Here is a 22,203-nt window from a genome sequence, read left to right as displayed (position 1 = left end):
TTGGATGAGTGGGTATGGGTATTGAAATGAAGCTGAATTAACCAGACCCTATTTCCTGGATCTGTGGAATGTTAGTTTAAAAGAGACCTTGTTGGTTTTGTTCTGCATCTATGTTTATTTCTGAAATTGATGCAGGCATTATTGCCTACTAAAAATTCTGATAATGTGTTTTTAATGATGCATTGATTCTGCTTAATTTTAAAGATTAATGTGATGAAATTGTGTTTCTAACTATTTATAAAGAATCCACTGGTGTGGGGAATTTTGGGGACAACTGACAGGCAGCTGTACTATTGGGTACTAGAAGCTATATGAAAGAATGCTACAAATTATAAATAATAGATAGAATATCTCTTTGCAGTAATGAACTGAAAGTGGCTTAATGTTTCTTGTAGCTTTACTCTTCAACTATATTTTTCTGCATTTCTTTTAAGGTGATCATTTGATGTAGTTAATTTATGGCTTTACACTGCTTAAAGACTGCTTTGAAATATCAGAAGTGATTATGCAAAGCTGATTTTTGTTTTCTTTTGATTAAAGGATTATTTGCTTCACTAATCAAAAAGATGAATAGTGCCTCCACTAAGGATTGTGTATTGAATTGAGAGAAATTTTAGCTGTTAATGGTATAAATGGCAAGGCAGCTTCAGTTTTAAACAATGAATCAGTGGTAGGGGTTGGAAAGGACTTCCAGAGATGGAGTCCAACACCCCTGCCAAAGCAGAATCACCTAGGGCAGGCCATAGAGGAAGCATCCAGGCAGGTTTTGAAAGTCTCCAGAGGAGGAGACTTCACAGCCTCTCTGGGCAGCCTGTTTCAGTCCTCCATCACACTCACTGAAAAGAAGTGTCTCCTTGTCTCTCTTGAACTCTTACAGTATCTCTATCTGACTAAATAGGGTTGTGTGTGAGCCTAACTGATGCTATTCACCTACAAGCATCTGAATGAAATTTCTTACGCTGTTACGCTTTTTTCTTTTCTGCAATTTTTCAGTGATCACCCATGTATATCTGTAGTTTGGGTTTGAGACATAGTTCTCCTCCTCCCACCCCAGTTGGTTAGAATGCTGTAGATGAGCTTACACATTGTTTGTTCTTTAGCTTGTAGCATTAATAGTGAGTAGCTGAACAACTTCATGTTTGTGAGTGGGTTTTGTGGTTTTGTTTACTTGGGATTTTTTAACCATGAAAGTTAAAACTGTTATTTGAAACTGCTCTTTGAAAATTATTAGTATTGGAATTTTCACTGTAAGCAGTGTTTTGCAGTATCACAAACTGGTTAAACATTTACATCTTTCATTAATCTCTTGACCTATGTGTGATGGTTTATGAAGCAGAATTCAGAAAATATGTGATTGATTAATTTAAAATTTATTTTTCTTTTAGATTTGGGAACAATGATACTTGGCTTAGATTTCTTGGACTAATCCAGCTTGCTTTTCGTAAAGTGTATGTTTTTTCTTTTCTTAGGTTGCTGATATGTTGTTGGAGCTTTGTGTTACTGAACTAGAAGATGTAGCAACCGATTCACAAAGTGGTCGCCTTTCATCTCAACCAGTTGTGGTAGAAAGTAGCCATCCATATACTGATGATACATCTTCTAGTGGCACTGTTAAAATACCAGGTACAGAATTCTCAGAGTTATGTTACTAAAACTCAATGATTATCAAGCCTGCATGCATAGGTTGTTCCTTAGCTTGCAGAAATGTGTACTAAACTTACAAAGCTGTTGCGCATCCTGTTGCTATAGTGAGGTATTTGTTAAATCACATATGGCATGAGCATCTCAGTGCTGTGAAATATGCACTTTTTGGGCTTACTAGCTGTGACTGCAGCAGTTTTCAGTTATGAAGCTGAGAAGGACTGAACCTTTTTCAGGGTCAGTAATTGAATGCCTGTCTTGTAGTTGTGAGCATTAAGGAATTACTCTTTTGTTACAATGCTGTCTTTTCATTTAGTGCTTCCTTTAGTACATTAGCCAATACTTACCAAGGTACAGGCAACAAAGAGCTATTTGCCTTAATTGTAAACAGACATTTTTTTTTCTTTTGCAACTTCATTTTGGAATGTTCTGATAGTAGCCTTCTATCTGTTATCCCCTACTCATGTGAGTTTGCAATGAGGTAAGCCTTTCAAAGAGAAGAAAATACAGACAAATAATGTCATTAAACGAAAGGAAGTTCTTTTTATATGAGTGCTATGACTTGCCAAGAACTATATTTGATTCCATGTGAGTTTCTAAAATACTGCATTTCTTCATGGTATTGATTACTCTGTAGAAATGTGTAAACTCTTTGTTGCTGTTTAGGTGCTGAGGGACTGAGGGTAGAATTTGATCGCCAGTGTTCCACAGAGCGGCGTCACGATCCACTCACCATAATGGATGGTGTCAACAGAATTGTTTCCGTCCGATCAGGTTATGAGAACTAGTGCTTTTCAGAAATGTCTTGTCTAAACTAACTGTTAGATGCTGTATGAAATGTACCACTGTCTTTGACTGGTTTATTGTGAGGTTTATGCCAGGAAAAAAAAAAAAAAAAAAAAAAGAGGAAAAACTGTGTCAATTGGTATTTTGTTTTAAAACAAAAGATGTGCAGTCTACATCCAAGGTCTTTGAGCATAGAGAATCTCCCAGGAGAGTACGTTGTCATGATCTTCCTAAGAACAATTAGTGTAAAAATTCAGTGTTTGGCACCCCTGACAACATACATAAATCTGTAAAATCAAAATATGTTTTAACAAATTGGAGCACGAATGGAAAAGCATACTTTTTAAAGCTTTTTTTCTTTTTCCAGTGAAGCAAAAATTTGAGTGCTCTCACACTGAAAACAAATGCTCTTCTGCTGTCAAGTGCCCAAAATAATAGCTAGGCTCCTTCTGTTTTCTGCTCTGGCCTAAATATGTGACACTACATGACCTTCACTACATGACACTGCATGAAATCTTCATATCTTCTATCCTGTTACCTCTGATTTAATTTTTAAGCACTATTAATTTGCGGTAGACTTTAGAAGAATATTTTAAACCTCATAAAATTTTAGACTGAATTTACCCATAAATTACATTATGTGCAAGGTTCTCAGTAGCTACTACCCGTGCTTAACATTTCTGAGCAGTCATGACGTGGGGTTTCAGTGTTAACTCATTTTTTTTCCTTATACTGTTTCAGATGAATGTGTTTTTATACTGATATGTTTCTGATTGGACTCCTGGTTGGAAAAGGCTGTACAGTTTTATGTGCATATTGTTATGTATTTTTGTAGTACGAGAAGATAACTTAAAAATAGGACAGTGGATTTTAATAAGATCTTCTAATTGTCTTTTGAATGTGGTATTAAAAGTACAGAGAGTATCTGTTAGCGGTGCCAACTGAACTTTTTAAGACTCAAGTTTCATTATTAGACCATCCTTATGAATGTATTCCTGTGGTTTTATATATTTTTTTTTTTCCTTGAAAGCATTTATGTGATATTTATAACATAACCATTGAGGGAAGTTGCTTTTGATGAGTAGCTTGCCTGTTGGCTCAGACAGAATAGATGAATGTGTTCCTGTTACCTACTTTAACAGGTCGTGAGTGGTCAGATTGGTCTAGTGAATTGCGAATTCCAGGGGATGAGCTAAAATGGAAGTTCATCAGTGATGGCTCTGTGAATGGATGGGGATGGCGATTCACTGTTTATCCCATCATGCCAGCTGCAGGTAAGGTGTCATATATGATCTTTACAGAAGGACAAGAGTAAATTTCCTTGTCTGGTTTATGCAGTTGCATTTGTAGCATGGTATTTACATGCCATAGTTGAATAGCTAATTTGCTTTCATTCTAAAAAACCGTCTTCATTCATACTTAAGAAACATTTTCAACGAAGTCTTGGGAGATGCCCTTAGGGAAAAGAGAAAATTGTTTTGTTTTCACTGTAGTTGGCCTTTTCATTAGTGATACGAAGATACTTTTGATGCACAGTTGTTCTGATTTTTTGTGGGTTTCAAATGCATTTGTTTTGGAATTGAGTGAATCATATTCTCAGTCTGCACCAGGGGAGATTTAGGTTGGATGTTAGGAAAAAGTTCTATACAGAGAGAGTGATTGCCCATTGGAATGGGCTGCCTGGGGAGGTGGTGGAGTCACCATCATTGGAGGTGTTCAGGAAGAGACTTGATGGGGTGCTTGGTGCCATGGTTTAGTTGTTTAGGTGGGTTGGATTGGTTGATGGGTTGGACTCAATGATCTTGAAGGTCTCTTCCAACCTGGTTGTTGTTTTTTGTTATTATTATTACAAATGTGCCTGTTTCTTCCAGTCCCTTTAGAGGGAGGTGGAAAGGACCAATACAGATGGACACTGGCACTTTAGACTTCTCTGTTAGGTCAGCTAAATTCTGCCTACATTCTGTTTTTGCTTCAGTCTGAGGACAAATCTTCCTTACCTTTATTTTGTTTGGTTTTGCTTTTTGTTCCTTTGCAGGTCCTAAAGATCTTCTCTCAGATCGTTGCATTCTTTCATGCCCCTCGATGGATTTGGTTACATGTTTGTTGGATTTTCGCTTAAATTTTGCTTCCAACAGGAGCATAGTTCCTCGCTTGGCAGCTTCTCTTGCAGCTTGTGCTCAACTGAGTGCCTTAGGTAGGTATAATCTTAAAATTCAGTCTATTTTTTAAAGTTAAAATGACTGTTTGAAGTAAATACGTTTCTTGTATGCTTATGTTTCCTTAGCTGCTGGCCACAGAATGTGGGCTTTGCAGAGACTACGGAAACTGCTCACAACAGAGTTTGGACAGTCTATTAACATCAACCGGATTCTAGGGGATATCGACGGAGAAACACGAGCTTTGGTAAGAAGGCAGTGATGCTCTCCTCTTCACATTTTGCACATTAAGATGCACGTGAAGGATTAAAATGCTAACCCTATCCTACAGCAGGTTTATTACTAATAGCAAAGTAGGAATTGTGCAAATGAACAGTCTTTTTGAGCAGGTCTGTGAGTCTGTAAAGTTACTCCCATTTTGTGAAAAAAAAAATACTAAAAAACATGGCTGATTTCAGTACTGTGCAGATGTGGTTTTGGTATTGCCAAAAAGCAACAGAAATACTTTTATGTTAGGAGATGGATGGAAATGTTACTTCGCATAACTAATGGTAGTTTTGGAAGTTAATAATGTTTGGTCTTGGTCATCTAAACAATGTCCTTCTTGTAATGCAGTGCAGCAAGACTAACCTTCTACTTCTGTGATTTCTCTAGAGTTTCACAGGGAGTGCTTTAGCTGCTTTGGTTAAAGGTCTTCCAGAAGCTTTGCAGCGACAGTTTGACTATGAAGACCCCATTGTGAGAGGCGGCAAACAATTGCTTCACAGCCCTTTCTTTAAGGTAATGGCTTACAGTCGGAAAAGAATTCACTAGTATGGTTCTGGATTTTCTTGCGAGATGTAATAAGTTCACCTATTCCTGTATCAGAAACATTTTCCCACAAAATCATAATACTACTTCTACAAGGACGATCAAATATGCAAGTAAAGAATAAAAAGTACCTAGTTAGGCAGAAGCATATAGATCAGGAAGTCTTGGAAGTACACTGTACTAGACTTCTTGATGAGCGATGCCTGAATTTTCCTAGTAAGAGTAGTGTGTTTGGTTATTTAAATACTATGAAGGTTTTAATATCTTGGTGGAACAAATAATAATGTCTTAAAAGGAAGACCTGTTCTTAAAGTGAATGTAAAAAAGATGAAGAGATCTAGAGAAGAGCAACAAGAATGAAAGGATGAAAAAACCCTGTCATTTATTAAAAGTTAAACTAAGAGGAAAAGGAAGAGAAATTCTTAAAATATGTTTGTAGAGGGAAGAAGTAATCCATTGTTCACAGTCTTCATCAGTAACATTCATTTGAATTTGAATGAAATGTTATTAAATATGATTTGACTACAGGAAGGAGACTTGTTTTAGAAGTAGAAGGTAAATAGTTCACATGGTATTTGATACAGAAAATTTCATTAATGTAGGAGTGGTTTTCACAGGGGGGTTGTGAAAATTTTTGGATTGGTAGAGGGAATTAGATACATAACCATTTGAGAGTGGTGTGGGTACACTTCATGCTGCTCCATCACTGAGGGTCGAGAAGATGGCTCTTAATGTCCCTTGCACTTCATGTGCCCTTGAGCTTGTGTTCAGACCCTACTGATCTATGAGCTGTTCAACTACCTGAAATGCATAATGATTTTTATTACACATTTTTGACACATCTCTAAAATGTTTTTTTGATTGTCTTCAGGTTCTTGTGGCTCTTGCTTGTGATCTGGAGTTGGACACTCTCCCTTGCTGTGCGGAGACACACAAATGGGCCTGGTTCAGGAGGTACTGTATGGCATCCAGAGTTGCTGTGGCTCTTGATAAAAGGACACCATTACCTCGCCTTTTCCTTGATGAGGTACTGCAGGAGTATTTTGAATGGTTCATGTAGCATATGGAAGTGATCCACTTACATTCTGAGTTTGAAGTATTTTATGCTAGTTGTTATAGGAGTTAACTGATAGTTTGAATAATGTAGTTTAATCCAAAATGTTTTACAGGTGGCAAAGAAAATACGGGAATTAATGGCAGATAATGAAAACATGGATGTTCTTCATGAGTGCCACGATGTCTTTAAGAGAGAACAGGATGAGCAACTTGTCCAGTGGATGAACAGGTTATTTCTGTCAGCTGTCATTGGTTTGGTCTTGTGATGCTTTTGTTCTTGTACAATGATAAACTGGTGGGGTTATTTTTGTGATTTTTGAAAAGGTCTTTTAAAATTTTGGGGTTTATTTTCTGCAGACGACCAGATGATTGGACACTCTCAGCTGGAGGCAGCGGAACTATTTATGGTTGGGGTCATAATCACAGAGGACAACTTGGTGGGATTGAAGGAGCAAAAGTTAAAGTTCCAACTCCATGTGAAGCTCTTGCTACCCTTCGACCAGTGCAGTTAATAGGTGGTGAACAGACTCTGTTTGCAGTGACTGCTGATGGAAAAGTAAGGATACAACAAATGATTCTTGGTTACACTCTTTTCATCTTCAGTCAGAATGGGTTTGGTGAAATAGAAGAATAAATGTATAGAAGTAGATGACAATAATGTTATGATTATTGTTGGTATTATTACTACTGCTATTTAGTAGTAGTTTTGGGGTTTTAACCTTTTTTAAAGAAACCGAGTTATACCAACTCACCAGTGCAGTCTAGGAATTTAGTGCATGAAATAAGACATGTATTTTGTTTCTCATTTCAAAGCTGCCATGAGATTTTTGGATGCATACAAGTAACATGCTTACAGAGTCCCATAAAACAGACAGTAAAATGTGATGGTGTCTCCCTGACTGGGGAGAGGTGTAACTGGAATTTGAGATGATTCACAGTTAGACATCTAGGCTGTAAGCTTCTGATTTGCAGATGCTTAAATCCTGAGTGAAAAAGAACACTGCAGAAGTTGAATGCAGGGTGTAGGAGAAAAAAAATATGCACTATTTTGAAAAATCTTAATTTTGATACAGATGGCAGCTTTGCTTTAAGGTTGTGAGTGAGAATTTTAGCCAGAGCTTTTCATAACACTTACATTTATCTAGTGAGATACTGTAGTGATTCCTCAGCTTTCAGTATCACCCTTGCTAGTGATTCACAGAATGTTGGGGGACAGATTAATGACATTGCTTGACATCATTCTATTGAGCAAAATTACATTCAAATAGACAAATCAAAAATAAAAAGCAGTGCTTAAAACTGTGTTTATGGCATGGAAGGGGAAGAAGCAACTGTGTTTGGATAAATATATTCCACAGAAGAAAGAAAATTGGAATAGTACTGCTTGATAGAGACCTTACAGGTGATAGATGATTTTGTAATGTTATATCACAAAGCTATCATCTCTTGATACTTCTACAAAATTAGCCTGAGAATTTAAAGTGAAATCCATTAAGTCAGTGACAGTTCATAATTGACTTGTATATAGCCATATTTTCCCAATTTTTGGTGAAATATTTCAAAATAGTTCTTATTTTACAGAAAAGGGTATAGAGATGTGTAAGAAACTAGTTTTCCAGGCTTTCCTTTAACTGTATTATAGTATGCATTCATTAAGAATTGTTCTTTACAGCTTTAGTGAATGTTCATCAAGAAGCAAACAAAATTAAATTCTATTCTTCACTTTACAGCTGTATGCCACTGGATATGGAGCAGGTGGTAGGCTTGGAATTGGAGGAACAGAGTCTGTTTCTACTCCAACTTTACTGGAATCCATTCAACACGTGTTTATAAAGAAAGTTGCAGTGAATTCAGGAGGAAAGCACTGTTTGGCATTGTCTTCTGAGGGAGAAGTTTATTCTTGGGGTGAAGCAGAAGATGGTAAACTTGGTCATGGAAACCGAAGGTAAGTAACACTTTGAAATGGATCAACAGTTACTCTGATTTCTCTAATTAGATACTGTGGATGCTAAAGTCTAATGGCTTTCCTTTGAGCTTAATTTGTCTTGTAGGTATGAGGAACTAAAAGGCATAATAGGGAGCAAAACTGCCATTCTGCATCTCATCTCCACAGGCATTGCTGCCTGCATTAAAGGAGACATTCTATTGGGTTAGAGACAACAGTGTTCTGATCCAAAAAGAAAAAGGAGTGCTGAAATCCACGGAGGGCAACAGTACCTTTTATGCTAGAAATGTTGATAATATATCTTGAATGGGAGTGAGTTTTTTTCCAGGGTAAATGCTTAGCTTTGACTAGATTTTAATGGAAGTGGTTTTGTAGTTTCAGTTTGCCTGTAATGCTGTAATACAATGTATGGTAAAATATATCTCTAAAAATATTTCTGAATGTGTAATTAAAGGTGGATCTTTAGGATATTAAAGCAGAGCAAACCCAAATACTCAGTGATTTTAGATGTCCTCATGCTCATTTTAGAAACCTCTCTCCATGCACGTGTGAACACGAATGGTCTGTTCTAAAAATGTTGTCAGTGCAAATATTTTCATTTCAGCCCTTGTGATCGTCCTCGCGTAATTGAATCTCTGAGAGGTATAGAAGTGGTTGACATCGCTGCTGGAGGAGCTCACAGTGCATGCATTACGGCTGCAGGAGACCTTTTTACGTGGGGAAAGGGAAGATATGGACGTCTTGGGCATGGAGATAGTGAGGATCAATTAAAACCTAAACTGGTAAGAAACTGTTGGAGTCTTAGGCCAGTTGTCACCTTCCAATTTGTAACTTCCTTCAATTCTGCATATAATGAATGAAAGGGCAAAATGGTAACCTCTATTTGTAAGAAAGGAGCAGTTACTCTAGAAAACAGGAATGGATGGGAAGAATAAAATGAAAGTGGAGCTGCAAAACTTTTGTTAGAGGGTGCTAAACAGCTTAGAAAAAATTTGGTTTGGGGTTTTATTTGTCTTCCCTAAACTAATCCCCCCTCCCTCCCAGTAAATGACACTCCTTCACAGGTGTTAGTTTGCACTGAAACTAACAGGTGAGCTCCTTGTCTACCCAGTTCCCTCACTGCTTACATTCTTTACCAGTGATTACAGTGATAGCCACATAGTCACTTGCAAACTGCTTCTTTTCCTGATGTAACAATTAATATAAGAATTAATGAGTACTAAGATGGTATTAGCTGCTAAGTAAATGACATTCTATGCTAAGTAGTTACAAAATATTTAATTGTTACTTGCTAAAGAGATTTTGAGTTAAGGCATTACTGGTGAAGAAGGTAAGTGGTTCCGTTTGATTCTTATGTGGAAATCTGAGAACTTGAACAGTATGAAATGTAGGAATAATGATCATACTCATTAGAGTCATAGAAAGTTAGGGATTGGAAGGGATCTCCAGAGATCATCAGGTCCAGCCCCCCTGCCCAAGCAGGATCACCTAGGGTAGGCCACTCAGAAACATGTCCTTGTTGACTTGGAAAAAGACTCCGCAACCTCTCTGGGCAGCCTGTTCCAGTGCTCTGTCACCCTCACAGTAAAGAAGTTTCTCTTCATGCTGAGGTAGAACTTCCTGTGTTCTAGCTTATATCCATTATTCCTTGCCCTTTTACCAGGTGTCACTGAAAAGAGCCTGTCCCCTTCCTTTTGACACCCAACCCTCAGATATTTATAAACATTAATAATATCCCCTCTCAGCCTTCCCTTCTCCAGATTAAACAGTTACAGTTCTCTCAATCTTTCTTCATAGGAGAGATGTTCAAGTCCCTTAATCATCCTTGTAAGTCTTTGTTGGACTCTCTCCAGAAGATGCCTGTCTTTCTTGAATTGGGGAGCCCAAAACTGGATACAGTATTCCAGGTGTGGTCTCACAGGGCAGAGTAGAGAGGAAAGAGAACTGCCCTAGACCTGCTGGACGCACTTTTACCAATGCACCCCAAGATACCATTGGCCGCCTTGGCCACATGGGCACATTGCTTTCCCATAGATAACTTACTGTTGACTAGGATCTCTTTGGAGGTGCTTTCCAGCAGGACAACCCCTAATCTGTGCTGGTTCACGGTGTTACTTCTCCCCAGGTGCAGGACTCTGCACTTGTCCTTACTGAACTTCATGAGGTAGTTCAGAGTGTCATACTCCTGTGAATTAGACCATAGAAGCTTTAAGTTAGAACAATGGTATTAAGAAAACTCCCTGCCTTTGAAATGAGAGTTCATTTTGCTACCTGTGTTCTCCAGCTGAAAATAAGAGAAGATTACCTTACTTGAATCAAACAGAACGTTAGTTGTTTTTATGTGCATGCATTTCTACTCATGCAAGGATTAACTTTTCTCAATGGTTGAATTTGTGGGTCAAGGTGTCATACATATCCAGATGTTCTCATTCACCTGCCTCTCCCCCATGCTTTCCCTTATACATCTTAGTCTATTTTAGTACTAACCAAGAACATGTGAGGGGAGAAAGACGTATAGATAAGTTTGAAGTATGTGAAGTTCTGTGCTGCTTTGGATAATGGATTTTGCTACCTGCAATCTGCTTCAAGTAGGGGTGAGGATGGAGAGGTTATGATAATACATGGGTCTACATCCTTACACTTTGTGAGTCCAGATCCCATACTTAATCACTAGATGGCAGTATTTAAAAAGATAGTGATTAAATTCATGCTATTCTGTGAGTGCTAGAAAATTGTAGACTAGTAGAAGAGTATTTGAGAATAAGACTTTTTTTTCCTCACTGTATTCAATACTTAGATCCTGAAAATACTTCAACAGAATATACTTTGATAGCCCTATCTGTTTTGTATGAATGGTTTTCCCTGGATTTTCAGATTAAAAAATTATTAACTAGTTCACCAATTAAAAAGAATAATCCAGTATTTAAAATGCATAGTTAGAGTTAATTTCCCTGGGTTGTGAAGAGCAAAGTCCTTTAAGTTGCCTTTATTTGCTTGCTTCTGTGGTGTTTTAGACATGGTACCAGTGAAATACCTTCTCAAGTTGAATTTATAATCTTTTCTAAACTAAATGACTGAGTCTTCTATTGTGAACAAAAATGGATGATTTCTTTATAGGTGGAAGCTCTCCAGGGCTACCGTGTGATTGACATAGCTTGTGGCAGTGGAGATGCACAGACATTGTGCCTGACTGATGATGATACAGTCTGGTCCTGGGGTGATGGAGATTATGGAAAACTTGGGAGAGGAGGCAGTGATGGCTGTAAAGTACCAATGAAGGTATTTGAGTGTAATCTCTTCATTGTTATAGAAACAATGAACGGTAAAGACAGGTTTGACAGTATGTGCAGGCTTCCACCCATCCCAGGACGTCAGTGTTCTTGTGATTGTTATCAAGAACCCACTTTATAGGCTATTACGAGCCTTCGTATTTTGTGCTGACTTGCACCTGAATGTTTTTTAATTTGGAGAGCATTGCTTGTTCCAGAGTATCTCTCATTTTCATTCTTGTTAAAGCATGAGATTTTGCCAAGAAATCTTCGTATTTCCTTCCATAATACTGCTGAAGTCATAATTTTATTTCTCTTAAACCTTTCACCTGAATGCATGATTGACTTAAAAGTTTCTTCATATGTTACAAATGAAATTCAACACTTGTCATGAAGATGAACATTGTTTGTATTTGACAAATACAAATGTGACTGTACACACCTGTACAGAGTGGATTTTAGATTCTTAGTCCAGAATCACACTCTATTACCTGGATGAAAAATTTTATTGTATGATATAACACAGTACGAAAAGAGCTTGTTTGTTTCATCAATCATCAGGCCCATAGAAATGATGGTAAAGTGGCATAAGGACCTACACAGCATAAACAGACTGTGGAAGAGATTTAAATAATTTTACTATGCTGGCAGAATCACATCACTGTATTGACTAGGGATCATTAATGTTGAGTATTTAGATACAAAGTCTTACCATTTCTACTGATTGGCAATTACTGAGTAACTATTAGCAGCCTGTAGTAGGTGTGATCTGCAACAGTTTTCCAAATCTGACCTTATTTTTAATGTTTAGATAGTAAATGGCAGAAGGAGGAAAGGAATAGAAGTCTCAATGATCTGCATATACGATTTATAGATACATAAAGACACTTACACAGTTGTATATTATATTTTACTTAAGACAGTGTAGTCTATGAAATTAGAGCCTCCTTAATTTGATTTAATTTGATTTTATTTTCCTAGATTGATTCCCTCACAGGCCTTGGAGTGGTTAAAGTAGAATGTGGATCGCAATTTTCTGTGGCCCTTACCAAATCTGGTGCAGTATATACATGGTAAGTATTTTGCATTAGTTTTGACAGTGTACCTTTGCAACAGGTGCTAGTGTTACACTACTTTCACTATTTTGATTTTCTTCCTCTATCAGAATTTTTTTTTAGTTCCTCTTTTTTTTGATTAGTAATAAAATCTACCACTTCAGGGACCTACTGCAAGATGCAGAAGATCCTAGGAGGTTAATAGAAGTATAAGCCTGAAGTGTCATGAAGGGTGGAAGATGATAGCAAAAAACCCCATTTTCATATATGATCAAAATGGTGTCCAGCTTGTGGTGGCTGTAGTCTGAGAAGAGAATTTTATTTTACTACTTTGTTTTACTCTTCCTTCAACATTCCGAATGGTGTAGTTTAAACTACTAGATGTAAGTGTTTAAAAAGATTAAGCAAATTATCTTCCTAACATCCTTCTGCCCCTTGTTTGCATGGCATTATAGAGAGATCCTTAAGCTCTACGAAGTTTCATGCTCTGAGGTCAGTAAATGCACTGTTTTTGCAGATGAATGCTTCTAGTTGTATACCCTTCTAAGAGGAAAAAAATCAACCAGCCTTCTGCAAAAGTGGTAAAAGGACTGACATAGAATAAGTAGGAACAACATGGTGAGGGTTTGAGAATTTTTACTCTATCAACAGAATCACATCCAATTCATATGAACGAGGGATGATTGAGTTCTGGGCCCCTCAGTTCAAGAAGGAAATAGTCTTTCTGCTTGAAAGAGTCCAGTGCAGAGCCACAAAAATGATTAAGGGAGTGGAACATCTTCCTTTCGAGGAGAGACTGAGGTAGCTGGGGCTCTTCAGCTTGGACAGGAAGAAACTAAGGGGTGACCTCATTAATGTTTACAAATATATATGTAAAGGGTGAGTCCCTGGAGGAGGGATTCAGGCTCTTCTCAGTGATGCCCAATGACAGGACAAGGGGCAGTGAGTGGAAGTTGAGGCATAGGAAATTCCATGTAAACATGAGGAAAATTTTTTCACTATGAGGGTGACAGAATGCTGGAACAGGCTGCCCAGGGAAGGTTTTTGAGTCTCCCTCTCTGGAGATACTCAAGATCCACCTGGATGAATTCCAGTGTGATCTGCTATAGGTCATCCTGCTCTGGCTGGGGGATTGCACTAGACGATCTTTTCAGGTCCCTTCCAACCCCTGACATTTTGTCATTCTGCGAGTATTTGGAGAGTGTTTTGGTATTGGACTGTTTATCAATCCAGCTACAGATAAGATATCTGACATGGTCTGTCATTTTGTTTTTCCACGATTAAATCACGTTTTTGAAATGTTTTACCTTGTCTGCGCAGGGGCAAAGGAGATTATCATCGGTTAGGCCATGGATCTGATGACCATGTTAGAAGACCACGACAAGTGCAGGGTCTGCAGGGGAAGAAAGTCATTGCAATTGCTACTGGGTCTTTGCACTGTGTTTGCTGCACTGAGGATGGTAAAAAAAAAAATAAATAATTTACTTGGTTCTCAATTTGAAAACATTAAACTATTTTTTTTTATCAGCTGTTGCTAGGTTGTCCTTGATAACAATGTTGATCCTCTGTGTGCATGGAAATACTCTGTTTGCAGATGCTGCATATTTCTCAAGTGGCAAGCATGTCATTGATTTTAAATGGTCATGTAAAACCAACTGAAAGTTTTTAATTAACAAAGAGTTTGTTTCATAAATTCTGATGTCAAAGAAAAATATGGAGCTCTAAAAGTAATTACAGATTAGCTGAGCAGTAGAATGAGTGGATTTATTTAGCTTTTTGTTTTTTTGTAGGGTTTTCTGGGCCTGCTGAGGTGTTTAACTTTCTAAATGAAACTGTACAAACAATATTGCTTCTAACAGAGTAGGTTGAGATACTGAATATTCTTTATAGCAGATTCTCTCCCACAAGTAATTAACAAATCTGCAGAACAACTGAGTGTTTTATAAGTGCTAGTAAAATAGGCGGTAGTTGCGGAAAATTAATGCTCAGAAACAAGGTTGACATTTTAAAGGTATTTTGTAATTATTTTGGAGCAGTAAGCACTCAATGTCCTTTCTAGCCATACAACATAGGATCTTTTCTCTCATGCAAAATGTTAAGTCTTTTCTAATTACTGTTTTTGCTGTGTCTGTTGGTATTCTTCTGCTCCACCTTCTTCTCCTGTTCTGCAACAGAAGTTTTAAGTTAAGCAAACTGTGAGGAAATAAATTCATCATTATTTTTATTGGTTTAGGGGAAGTTTATACATGGGGAGATAATGATGAAGGGCAACTTGGAGATGGAACAACTAATGCTATCCAAAGACCGCGCTTGGTTGCAGCACTTCAGGGTAAAAAGATCAACAGAGTAGCCTGTGGCTCAGCACATACTTTAGCTTGGTCAACCAGTAAACCTGCTAATGCTGGCAAACTCCCTACACAGGTAATATTTTGGGCTTATTGTGTTCAGATTTTAAATGTACTTAGTGTGCTTATTGCTGATCTTTCAGTAGATATTTTTCCCTTCTAAATCCCTCCAAAATCTCAGTGTGCTTTGATTTGTCTTTGAGTTTGAGCCAGTTACTTTGTTTGACTTCCCTATTTCCAAAGTAGGATTCCAGTCTTCTGGGGTGAGAAAGCCTCTTTCATTCAGCTGTTAATCCAATGCAAAACCGTAACTCAGTTTGCAAATCCACAGGAATTTTAGTTCAGTATTCCAACTAAGAAAATGTTACACTGTCTAATGGAGTTCTTCATTACTTTCTGAATATTCTGTCTTTCGGCTATAATGTCTGGGCATGGTGATGACAGGATGTAGAATATGCCTGCTCTTGAATAAAGAAAATTACAGAATATGGACTAGAAAGAACAGTCCTAATGGTCATGATTCTAATACTTGTTTCTGCTTGAATGCATGCTCTTAGTATCTTTTATAAACAACTGAACTCTCTGTAATAAGTTTTGACAGTGTGAATGAGCAAGTACCTCTATTTCTAATACAGATTTACAAATCTTATGTACTGCTGTTCTATATAATGAATTATGTAATAATTTTGAATTACATTAATATAACATTGCCTTATCACAGGTTCCTATGGAGTACAATCATCTGCAGGAAATTCCCATCATTTCATTGAGAAACAGGCTTCTGCTGTTGCATCATATTTCTGAACTCTTCTGTCCTTGCATTCCAATGTTTGATCTTGAAGGAAGACTTGATGAAACTGGCCAAGGACCCTCAGTTGGGTTTGACACATTACGGGGAATACTGATATCACAGGGAAAGGTATTTACCAGAATACTTTTAAGGGAATGATTTATAACTGTAAGTGAAATACACTTTTTAACTCTTTCTGAAGAAAACAGATCTCTCTGTCTCATTTTGTTCTATCAAATATTTGCATTTGGATTATGCAAACTTCTTTGTGAATGTGTGCTTTTTACTATGCTTTCCTCAGTTCTTCATCACAGTGTGTGTGTATCTTGAAAATAACTTTACCCTGTAAATCTTCAGTTTATAGTATAGGTGAACTCTCCTAAGGTATTCAGTAGATGTTACCCTGGAAGAAAATGTAAGATAGGTACGAAGTAGACACTGTCTGCTTTTTGCATTTTGTTTGTCATGATCAAATAATACACCAATTGATCCAAAGCTCTATGCAGTTACAAACTTGTTTTAGACTGGGCTAAAAGCAAAATGAGTATACTTAGTTTAGTCTCTAATTGGTAAAGAAAGTGGATTTTTATAGTTGAAGGTCCAGTCAGTCATGAAAAAATTATAATGCTTCAAGTCTACAACACTTACACAAAAAAATCATATGCTGGAAGCATTTAGAAACCTTCAGTATGACCATCAGTTTTGGATCTGAATTTTCTCACTGTAGTAGGAACTAGTCTAAGAAAAAAATATAACCTTATATAAAGAGACAAAATCTGGGAAGTATATTGGAAAGACTTCAAAGACGAAGAGCTCATTTTTCGATTTGCCTCACAAAGGGCACTCATTTTATGTGACAACCTAAATTGGAAAAAGGAAATCCTAGCCACTCTGCTCATATCACTTTTATATTTTAGTGATATTAACAGGGAGACTTTAGGTATAGGATGTTAAATATTAGGAATATGTGTACAGGAGACACATTAAATATAATTTAAGAGTTTGGAAAGGATTCAGATATAACATATCTGTGATTAGCAGGCATGTTTTGTGTCAAAAGCAGACAACAGAGACAATAGGAGTTGTGATACTATATTGATATCTGAGCTTTTAAGCCAGGCTTACCTTGCAGAGATGCTAAAGATGTCACAATTTTTCTAAAGTCTACTTGAAACTGACAGTGTAAAATGAAATCCAGATATATACTGAGAAATTCTCAGATACTTAAATTTGCACTAAAACTTTGCGGTTTATTTGCTTTCTATTCTATTTTTATCTTTGGTTGGGTTTTTTTTTCATAGTTTTCCTCTAACATTACTTATTCTAGACATATGTTATTTTTGGTATAAACTAATTTATACCTGTACTCAGTGACATGTTGATTGTTCTGTAATAAATGAATCTGGATGCAGCACCAAATTTTCAAGCTATTTTGAGAGAATTTCTTCCTTTAGTTTTTAGTACCTCAGCTGTTCCAGACTTGAACTGTATTTGCAGAAATAACATCCTTAACTCCCATCTCACAGCTTTGTATCTTCTGTGGCTTTTGTTTATTTTTATTATTTCAAAAGTATCTGATGTCCATTTCTGCTGAGGAAAAACTCAGAGGTTTTATGTCTTTTCTACTGTTTTGTGCTGTTTTCAGAAGGAAGTTGTTGAAAGATGATATTGCAGGATCAATTTCTGTGTTCTTCTGTGGTGTTCTTTCCCCCTGAGTTGAACTATGTATGTATCTGTGAAATGTGTGCAGTTTTGACACTGCTTGAATTTGTCATAATTTCCCATTTTTTAGGAGGCTGCTTTCAGAAAAGTTGTGCAAGCAACTATGGTGAGAGATCGTCAGCATGGGCCAGTTGTAGAACTCAACAGAATACAGGTACCTTAAGCTGAAATTTCTCATTTTAGTATCTGTGTAGTTAGTCCACAGTTCTATGCATTTGTCAAGTCCCTTTAGTAATCAGATAAGAAGCAGTTAAAAAGTAGTTGTTTGGTTTTTTTTTTCCCCATCAGAGGCAGAAACAATGAAGAAGTGAATGGAGCAAGGGCTGCTGACTTTCTTTTCAGAATGTTTTTAGCCCCACTGTAGGAATGTTAAAATATTAAGTGAATGATTTAGGCTCTAATGAACAAAGTATGTCCTGCTTGACCCAGAAATACTTTTTAAATCTCACTGCATTAGGTAGCTTAAGAGAGTAGTGATTCTGATGCCTTTCTTATCTTCCCAAATGGTCTGATGATTTACTCAGCTGTTTCTTTTGTAACAGAGAACATGAAGGGGAAAAAAAATAAAAAGGCTAGGAAAAAAAGTGCCATTGAATGTAATTAAAAATCAGGCTGCTAAACTCTTGGCCTTTGCTGGTCATCACATGTGGACATAATGATTGCAGAACTCTTTGATACAGAAGGACTTTTTTCTTTACCATTGACGTTAAAAAATGTAATGTTGTGCCTTAGGCCAGATATGTCTCTCTTCCATAGATAATTCTGTAAGATAGAATAGTAAAACATTGTTTTTGTTTAAATGGACTGAAGCCTAGTCTTATGGAATCCTCATGCATTTCTTTTCTTTAGTAGTGATGCTCTCTTTTTGAGAATATTGTAAAAAATAAGAAAACCTACTCTTTGTAAGGCTAGAATGGAGAAATTGTGACATTCTGACAATTTAGTTTTGTCTTAGTGAGTAGAAGTACATCCTGTTACGACTGCACCCTGTTTCAGGCTTATTTGCCATTTTCTATGGACATGTAAAAATTTCTTGTGGTAATGTTATGCAATTAAAATTTGTCGGTATTGTTTATTTGGGAAGCTGAAGTGTGCTAGAAATTTTCTCACTGCTTTTTTTGTGCATGTGTATGAAATTAGAAAGTCCAATAAAGCAATGCAAGAATTTAAGCAGGAAACTAGCAGATAGGGTTTCAGCTCATCTCCTAGTGTCATCCTTTTACTCTTGAGTTAATTAATTAAGATAGACTCTCTTGTATTTCACTTCATTACTTTAATCTGTCTTGAACTCTAGAAAAGAACTAGTAGCTGCCGGGCTTCCCTTTTTCATAGCTTCTGGGGGAAATGAAATATCGGTGTAACACAGGTCTGTCCTAGATTTAGTCAAGAAAGATCATGTTCATAATCTGCCCTGTGATTATACAGTATCAAGTTCGAGTGACTGTTTCTTGAGTTACCTTTGCAGAGAAGGAAAATGTGGATCCCTAAACCATTTGATCCTTTATGATACTTAAATGAAGAGTCAAAGCTGCTTTACATAGGGTCAAACAGCTAATTGACAATGTTAAAGAGTTTTGATCTTATTTCTAGCTATGCTTGAAATTCCCTTGTTTTCAGAAGACTTTCTTACAGTTTATATATTACATGGTGCAGCCAATTCATTTTGTTATCTTTCTTCATACAAAATAAGCAAATGAGTTTTTAAAGTTGTCTTCCAGTTACTGACCTGATTTATAAATATTTCCTCAGCTTACCTTGTTGTTCAGTGGCTTTCTTGTGAGTACAAAAACTGGACATAACATCAGTTTAACTTGTGGCATAAAAGCAAGCAAAAACCACTCTTTTGTACTTTACGTAGACCAGATTCCTTTTGAGTACATGATGTTCACCTTAGATAATACTTGGCCCTGGAGCTTTTCTGTTAGGAGTCTTACAATAGTAGGACACAGGAGAATCATAGAATTGTTTCAGCTGGGAAAGACCTTTAAGAACATTAAGTCTAGCTGTCATCTGACTTTACAAATTAATGTGCTAAACCACATCCCTTAGCACCAGATCTGTGGGTCTTTTAAACATCTCCTGGGATGATGATTCAGCCACCTCCCACAGCAGCCTATTCCAGTGTCTGATAAAACTTGCAGTGAAGAAGTGTCTTCTAATATCCAAACTAAATCTTCCCTGGTGCAACTTCAGGCCATTTCCTCTCATCTTATCATGCATCTCCAGACCCTTTATCAGCTTCACTGCCCTTCTCTGGAGTAGTTTTTACATAGTTTTCTTTGTCAGGGTGTGTGAAATACAACATGATGGCTGTACCACAACTTGTCTGAATGCAAGCCTGGTTTTTCTGTAGCATAATGTTGAGGGTAGATGTTCTCTGCTCTGAGGTTTAGCATGCAGGCAAGCTTGAATAAACACAGACAATTTGGGACACTGTTGGAGATTTGTGTAGGACAGAAGAAATTAAATGTGATGCCCTTTTTTGTTCATGTTATTTTTAGGAATGATCATTAAGTGATACATTCCAAAATAGCACCTGGGCCATGCTCTGAATTTGTGTAAGTGAAAGTAGTCAAAGCCTGAGCCTGAAAGTGAATTAACAGCTACTTGTCTAGACAGGGCTGTAGTGCTCAAGTTTACTTACTGACCCTCTTGTTAGCAGAGCAGATTTACCTTGTATTTAAGTACTGGTGTAGCTCACGTGGTGTCACATTCATAATGCTGTTAGATCATATCTTTGTCTTTAGATGAAAGAAGTTTTCACTGCAGTTGAAAGCAGTAGTGAAATTTGCAGCAAAATACATGGAATTTTCTTTGTGTGCCATTTCTTTGGGATCTTAACCAAATCTTAAAATACACTTTTTCTGTAGGTGCCTAAAAAGCACTTTGTTCCATATGTCTGTATATACAGATGTATTGTGTATATATACAGATGTATTTTGGTAGTGTTTACTCCTGTAAGAGACTCCTAGTAAATGTCACAGATGCATATAAATGTCATAGATGCATATTTTAATGTTATCATTAATGAATGTAAGCATAACATGTATTCAGTTTTCTGGCCAACAAGACAGCCTCTGATCTGTCTTACATATGAAAAATATACACACTTTGGACAAATGTACAAGTAGAGACATTGGATGCATTAAGTAAGTGCAATCCAGTAAAAATCAGCTTATCAAGGTAGTGATGGCTGCCTCAGGAAGAGGGAAAGGAAATCATCAACAAATTTTATGGTTGATACCCCTGTGTTTCCATTTTCCTTTGAAGATGAACAGATGCTCAGTAGAGATAGGTGAATGACAAAATATTTGAAATTAAAGGTAAATAAAGTTGGGGAAATGTAAACTTCCTTATCTAGGGAAAAGCGACCACAGGCTGGTCAGCTGAACTGCTAAGAATAATTCTGCCTAAGCTGCGGTGGACACCCCTATTGTTATTGTATGTTTCCAGCTCTAACAACAGTAAAATGGCTGAGACCTAATCAACCTTCAGATTTTTTATTTTCAATTAAAAAAGAAAATCATCATCGTTATGATCAGCCGTGTTTGAACTAAGATTGTCTCAAGTAGTTATGCCAATGAACTTGAACAATCATTCAGCATTGTCAAATCAGTTCAGGATGTGGTGGAAGTGTTTCAACAGCCAGATGTTTTTCATGGTTTTGCAAATCTTGCAGAGGCACTTGAATTTGTGGTGTTTATAAATAGTGATAACTGCAGTAGTCACTAACAGTTAACCAGCAATGTCACAGAGACAGGATGTGTTACAGAAGTTGCTGTGAAGCCTGTCCTAGAACCAGTAACTTTTTTTCCTTAATGTTTAGGTATATGCTAATTTTTTTTTTATTATTATTTTTGTCACTATCAAGCTGATGGGGTGCAGGCTGGATGAGCATGCAGTGAAGCGGGTTAAAAACTGTTAGAACTGGGTCCAGAGGGTGGTGATCAATGGCATGAAGACAAGTTGGATGCCACTAACTAGTGGTGTACTCTAGGGTTCAATACTAGGCCCTGTCCTGGACAACATCTTCATTAATGATTCAGAGAATATCCTTGGCAAGTTTGCTGATGGTAGAAAACTGGGAGAAGTGGTTGATACACCAGAGGGTTGTGCTGTATCCAGAGAGATGCTGACAAGCTGGAGAAGTGGGCTGACTGGAACCTCATTAACTTCAACAAGGAGAAGTTCAAAATTCTGCACCTGAGGAGGACCAACCCTAGGCATTGGAATGGTGAGGGTGGCCTAGCTCAAAAACAATTCTGCAGAAAAGAGCCTGGAGTTGCTGTTGGGCACCAAGTTGAACATCAGCCAGCAATATGTGCTTGTCCTGAAGGATAATGACTGCCCTGGGCTGCTTTAGGAAGAATGTTGCCAGCAGGTCAAGGAATGTGATCCTTGCCCTTTACTGAGCACTGGTGAGGCCACACATGGAGTAGTGTCTATAGATCAGTACAAGAGGGACATGGACATAGTGGAGAGAGTCCAGCAGAAGGCTGCAAAGATGGTAAAGGGACTGGAGCATCTCTCTTATAAGCAAAGGCTGAGAGAGCTGGAAATGTTTAGCCTGGAGAAGAGAAAGCTCAGGAGGCATACCTGAAGGGAAGGTGTAAAGAAGATGGACCCAG

The 22,203-nt window shown here is 37.3% G+C and overlaps 1 protein-coding gene across 3 annotated transcripts in view; it reads left to right on the top strand.

The window, feature by feature from the left end:
- The window catches only part of HERC2 (HECT and RLD domain containing E3 ubiquitin protein ligase 2), a 120,827-nt gene that overhangs the window by 90,231 nt on the left and 8,393 nt on the right, over positions 1-22,203 (top strand). For all 3 annotated transcript variants that reach the window (XM_068140704.1, XM_068140685.1, XM_068140695.1), the window contains exons 70-86: positions 1,470-1,623; positions 2,308-2,415; positions 3,570-3,701; positions 4,463-4,621; positions 4,712-4,830; positions 5,238-5,363; positions 6,265-6,420; positions 6,563-6,678; positions 6,807-7,005; positions 8,180-8,394; positions 8,999-9,176; positions 11,512-11,673; positions 12,645-12,736; positions 14,039-14,178; positions 14,952-15,139; positions 15,785-15,982; positions 17,646-17,729. In XM_068140704.1, coding sequence (XP_067996805.1) covers positions 1,470-1,623; positions 2,308-2,415; positions 3,570-3,701; positions 4,463-4,621; positions 4,712-4,830; positions 5,238-5,363; positions 6,265-6,420; positions 6,563-6,678; positions 6,807-7,005; positions 8,180-8,394; positions 8,999-9,176; positions 11,512-11,673; positions 12,645-12,736; positions 14,039-14,178; positions 14,952-15,139; positions 15,785-15,982; positions 17,646-17,729 — 2,526 coding nt within the window. The remainder of the gene's footprint in view (positions 1-1,469; positions 1,624-2,307; positions 2,416-3,569; positions 3,702-4,462; positions 4,622-4,711; positions 4,831-5,237; positions 5,364-6,264; positions 6,421-6,562; positions 6,679-6,806; positions 7,006-8,179; positions 8,395-8,998; positions 9,177-11,511; positions 11,674-12,644; positions 12,737-14,038; positions 14,179-14,951; positions 15,140-15,784; positions 15,983-17,645; positions 17,730-22,203) is intronic.

Source organism: Melanerpes formicivorus, unplaced genomic scaffold, assembly GCF_026170545.1.
Source record: "Melanerpes formicivorus ecotype bairdi unplaced genomic scaffold, bMelFor1.0.p_v2 SCAF_1, whole genome shotgun sequence".
In the NCBI taxonomy this organism is placed as follows: Eukaryota; Metazoa; Chordata; class Aves; order Piciformes; family Picidae; genus Melanerpes; species Melanerpes formicivorus.
Note: the sequence above shows the minus strand (reverse complement) of the source record. Positions and strands in the feature narration are given on the sequence as shown.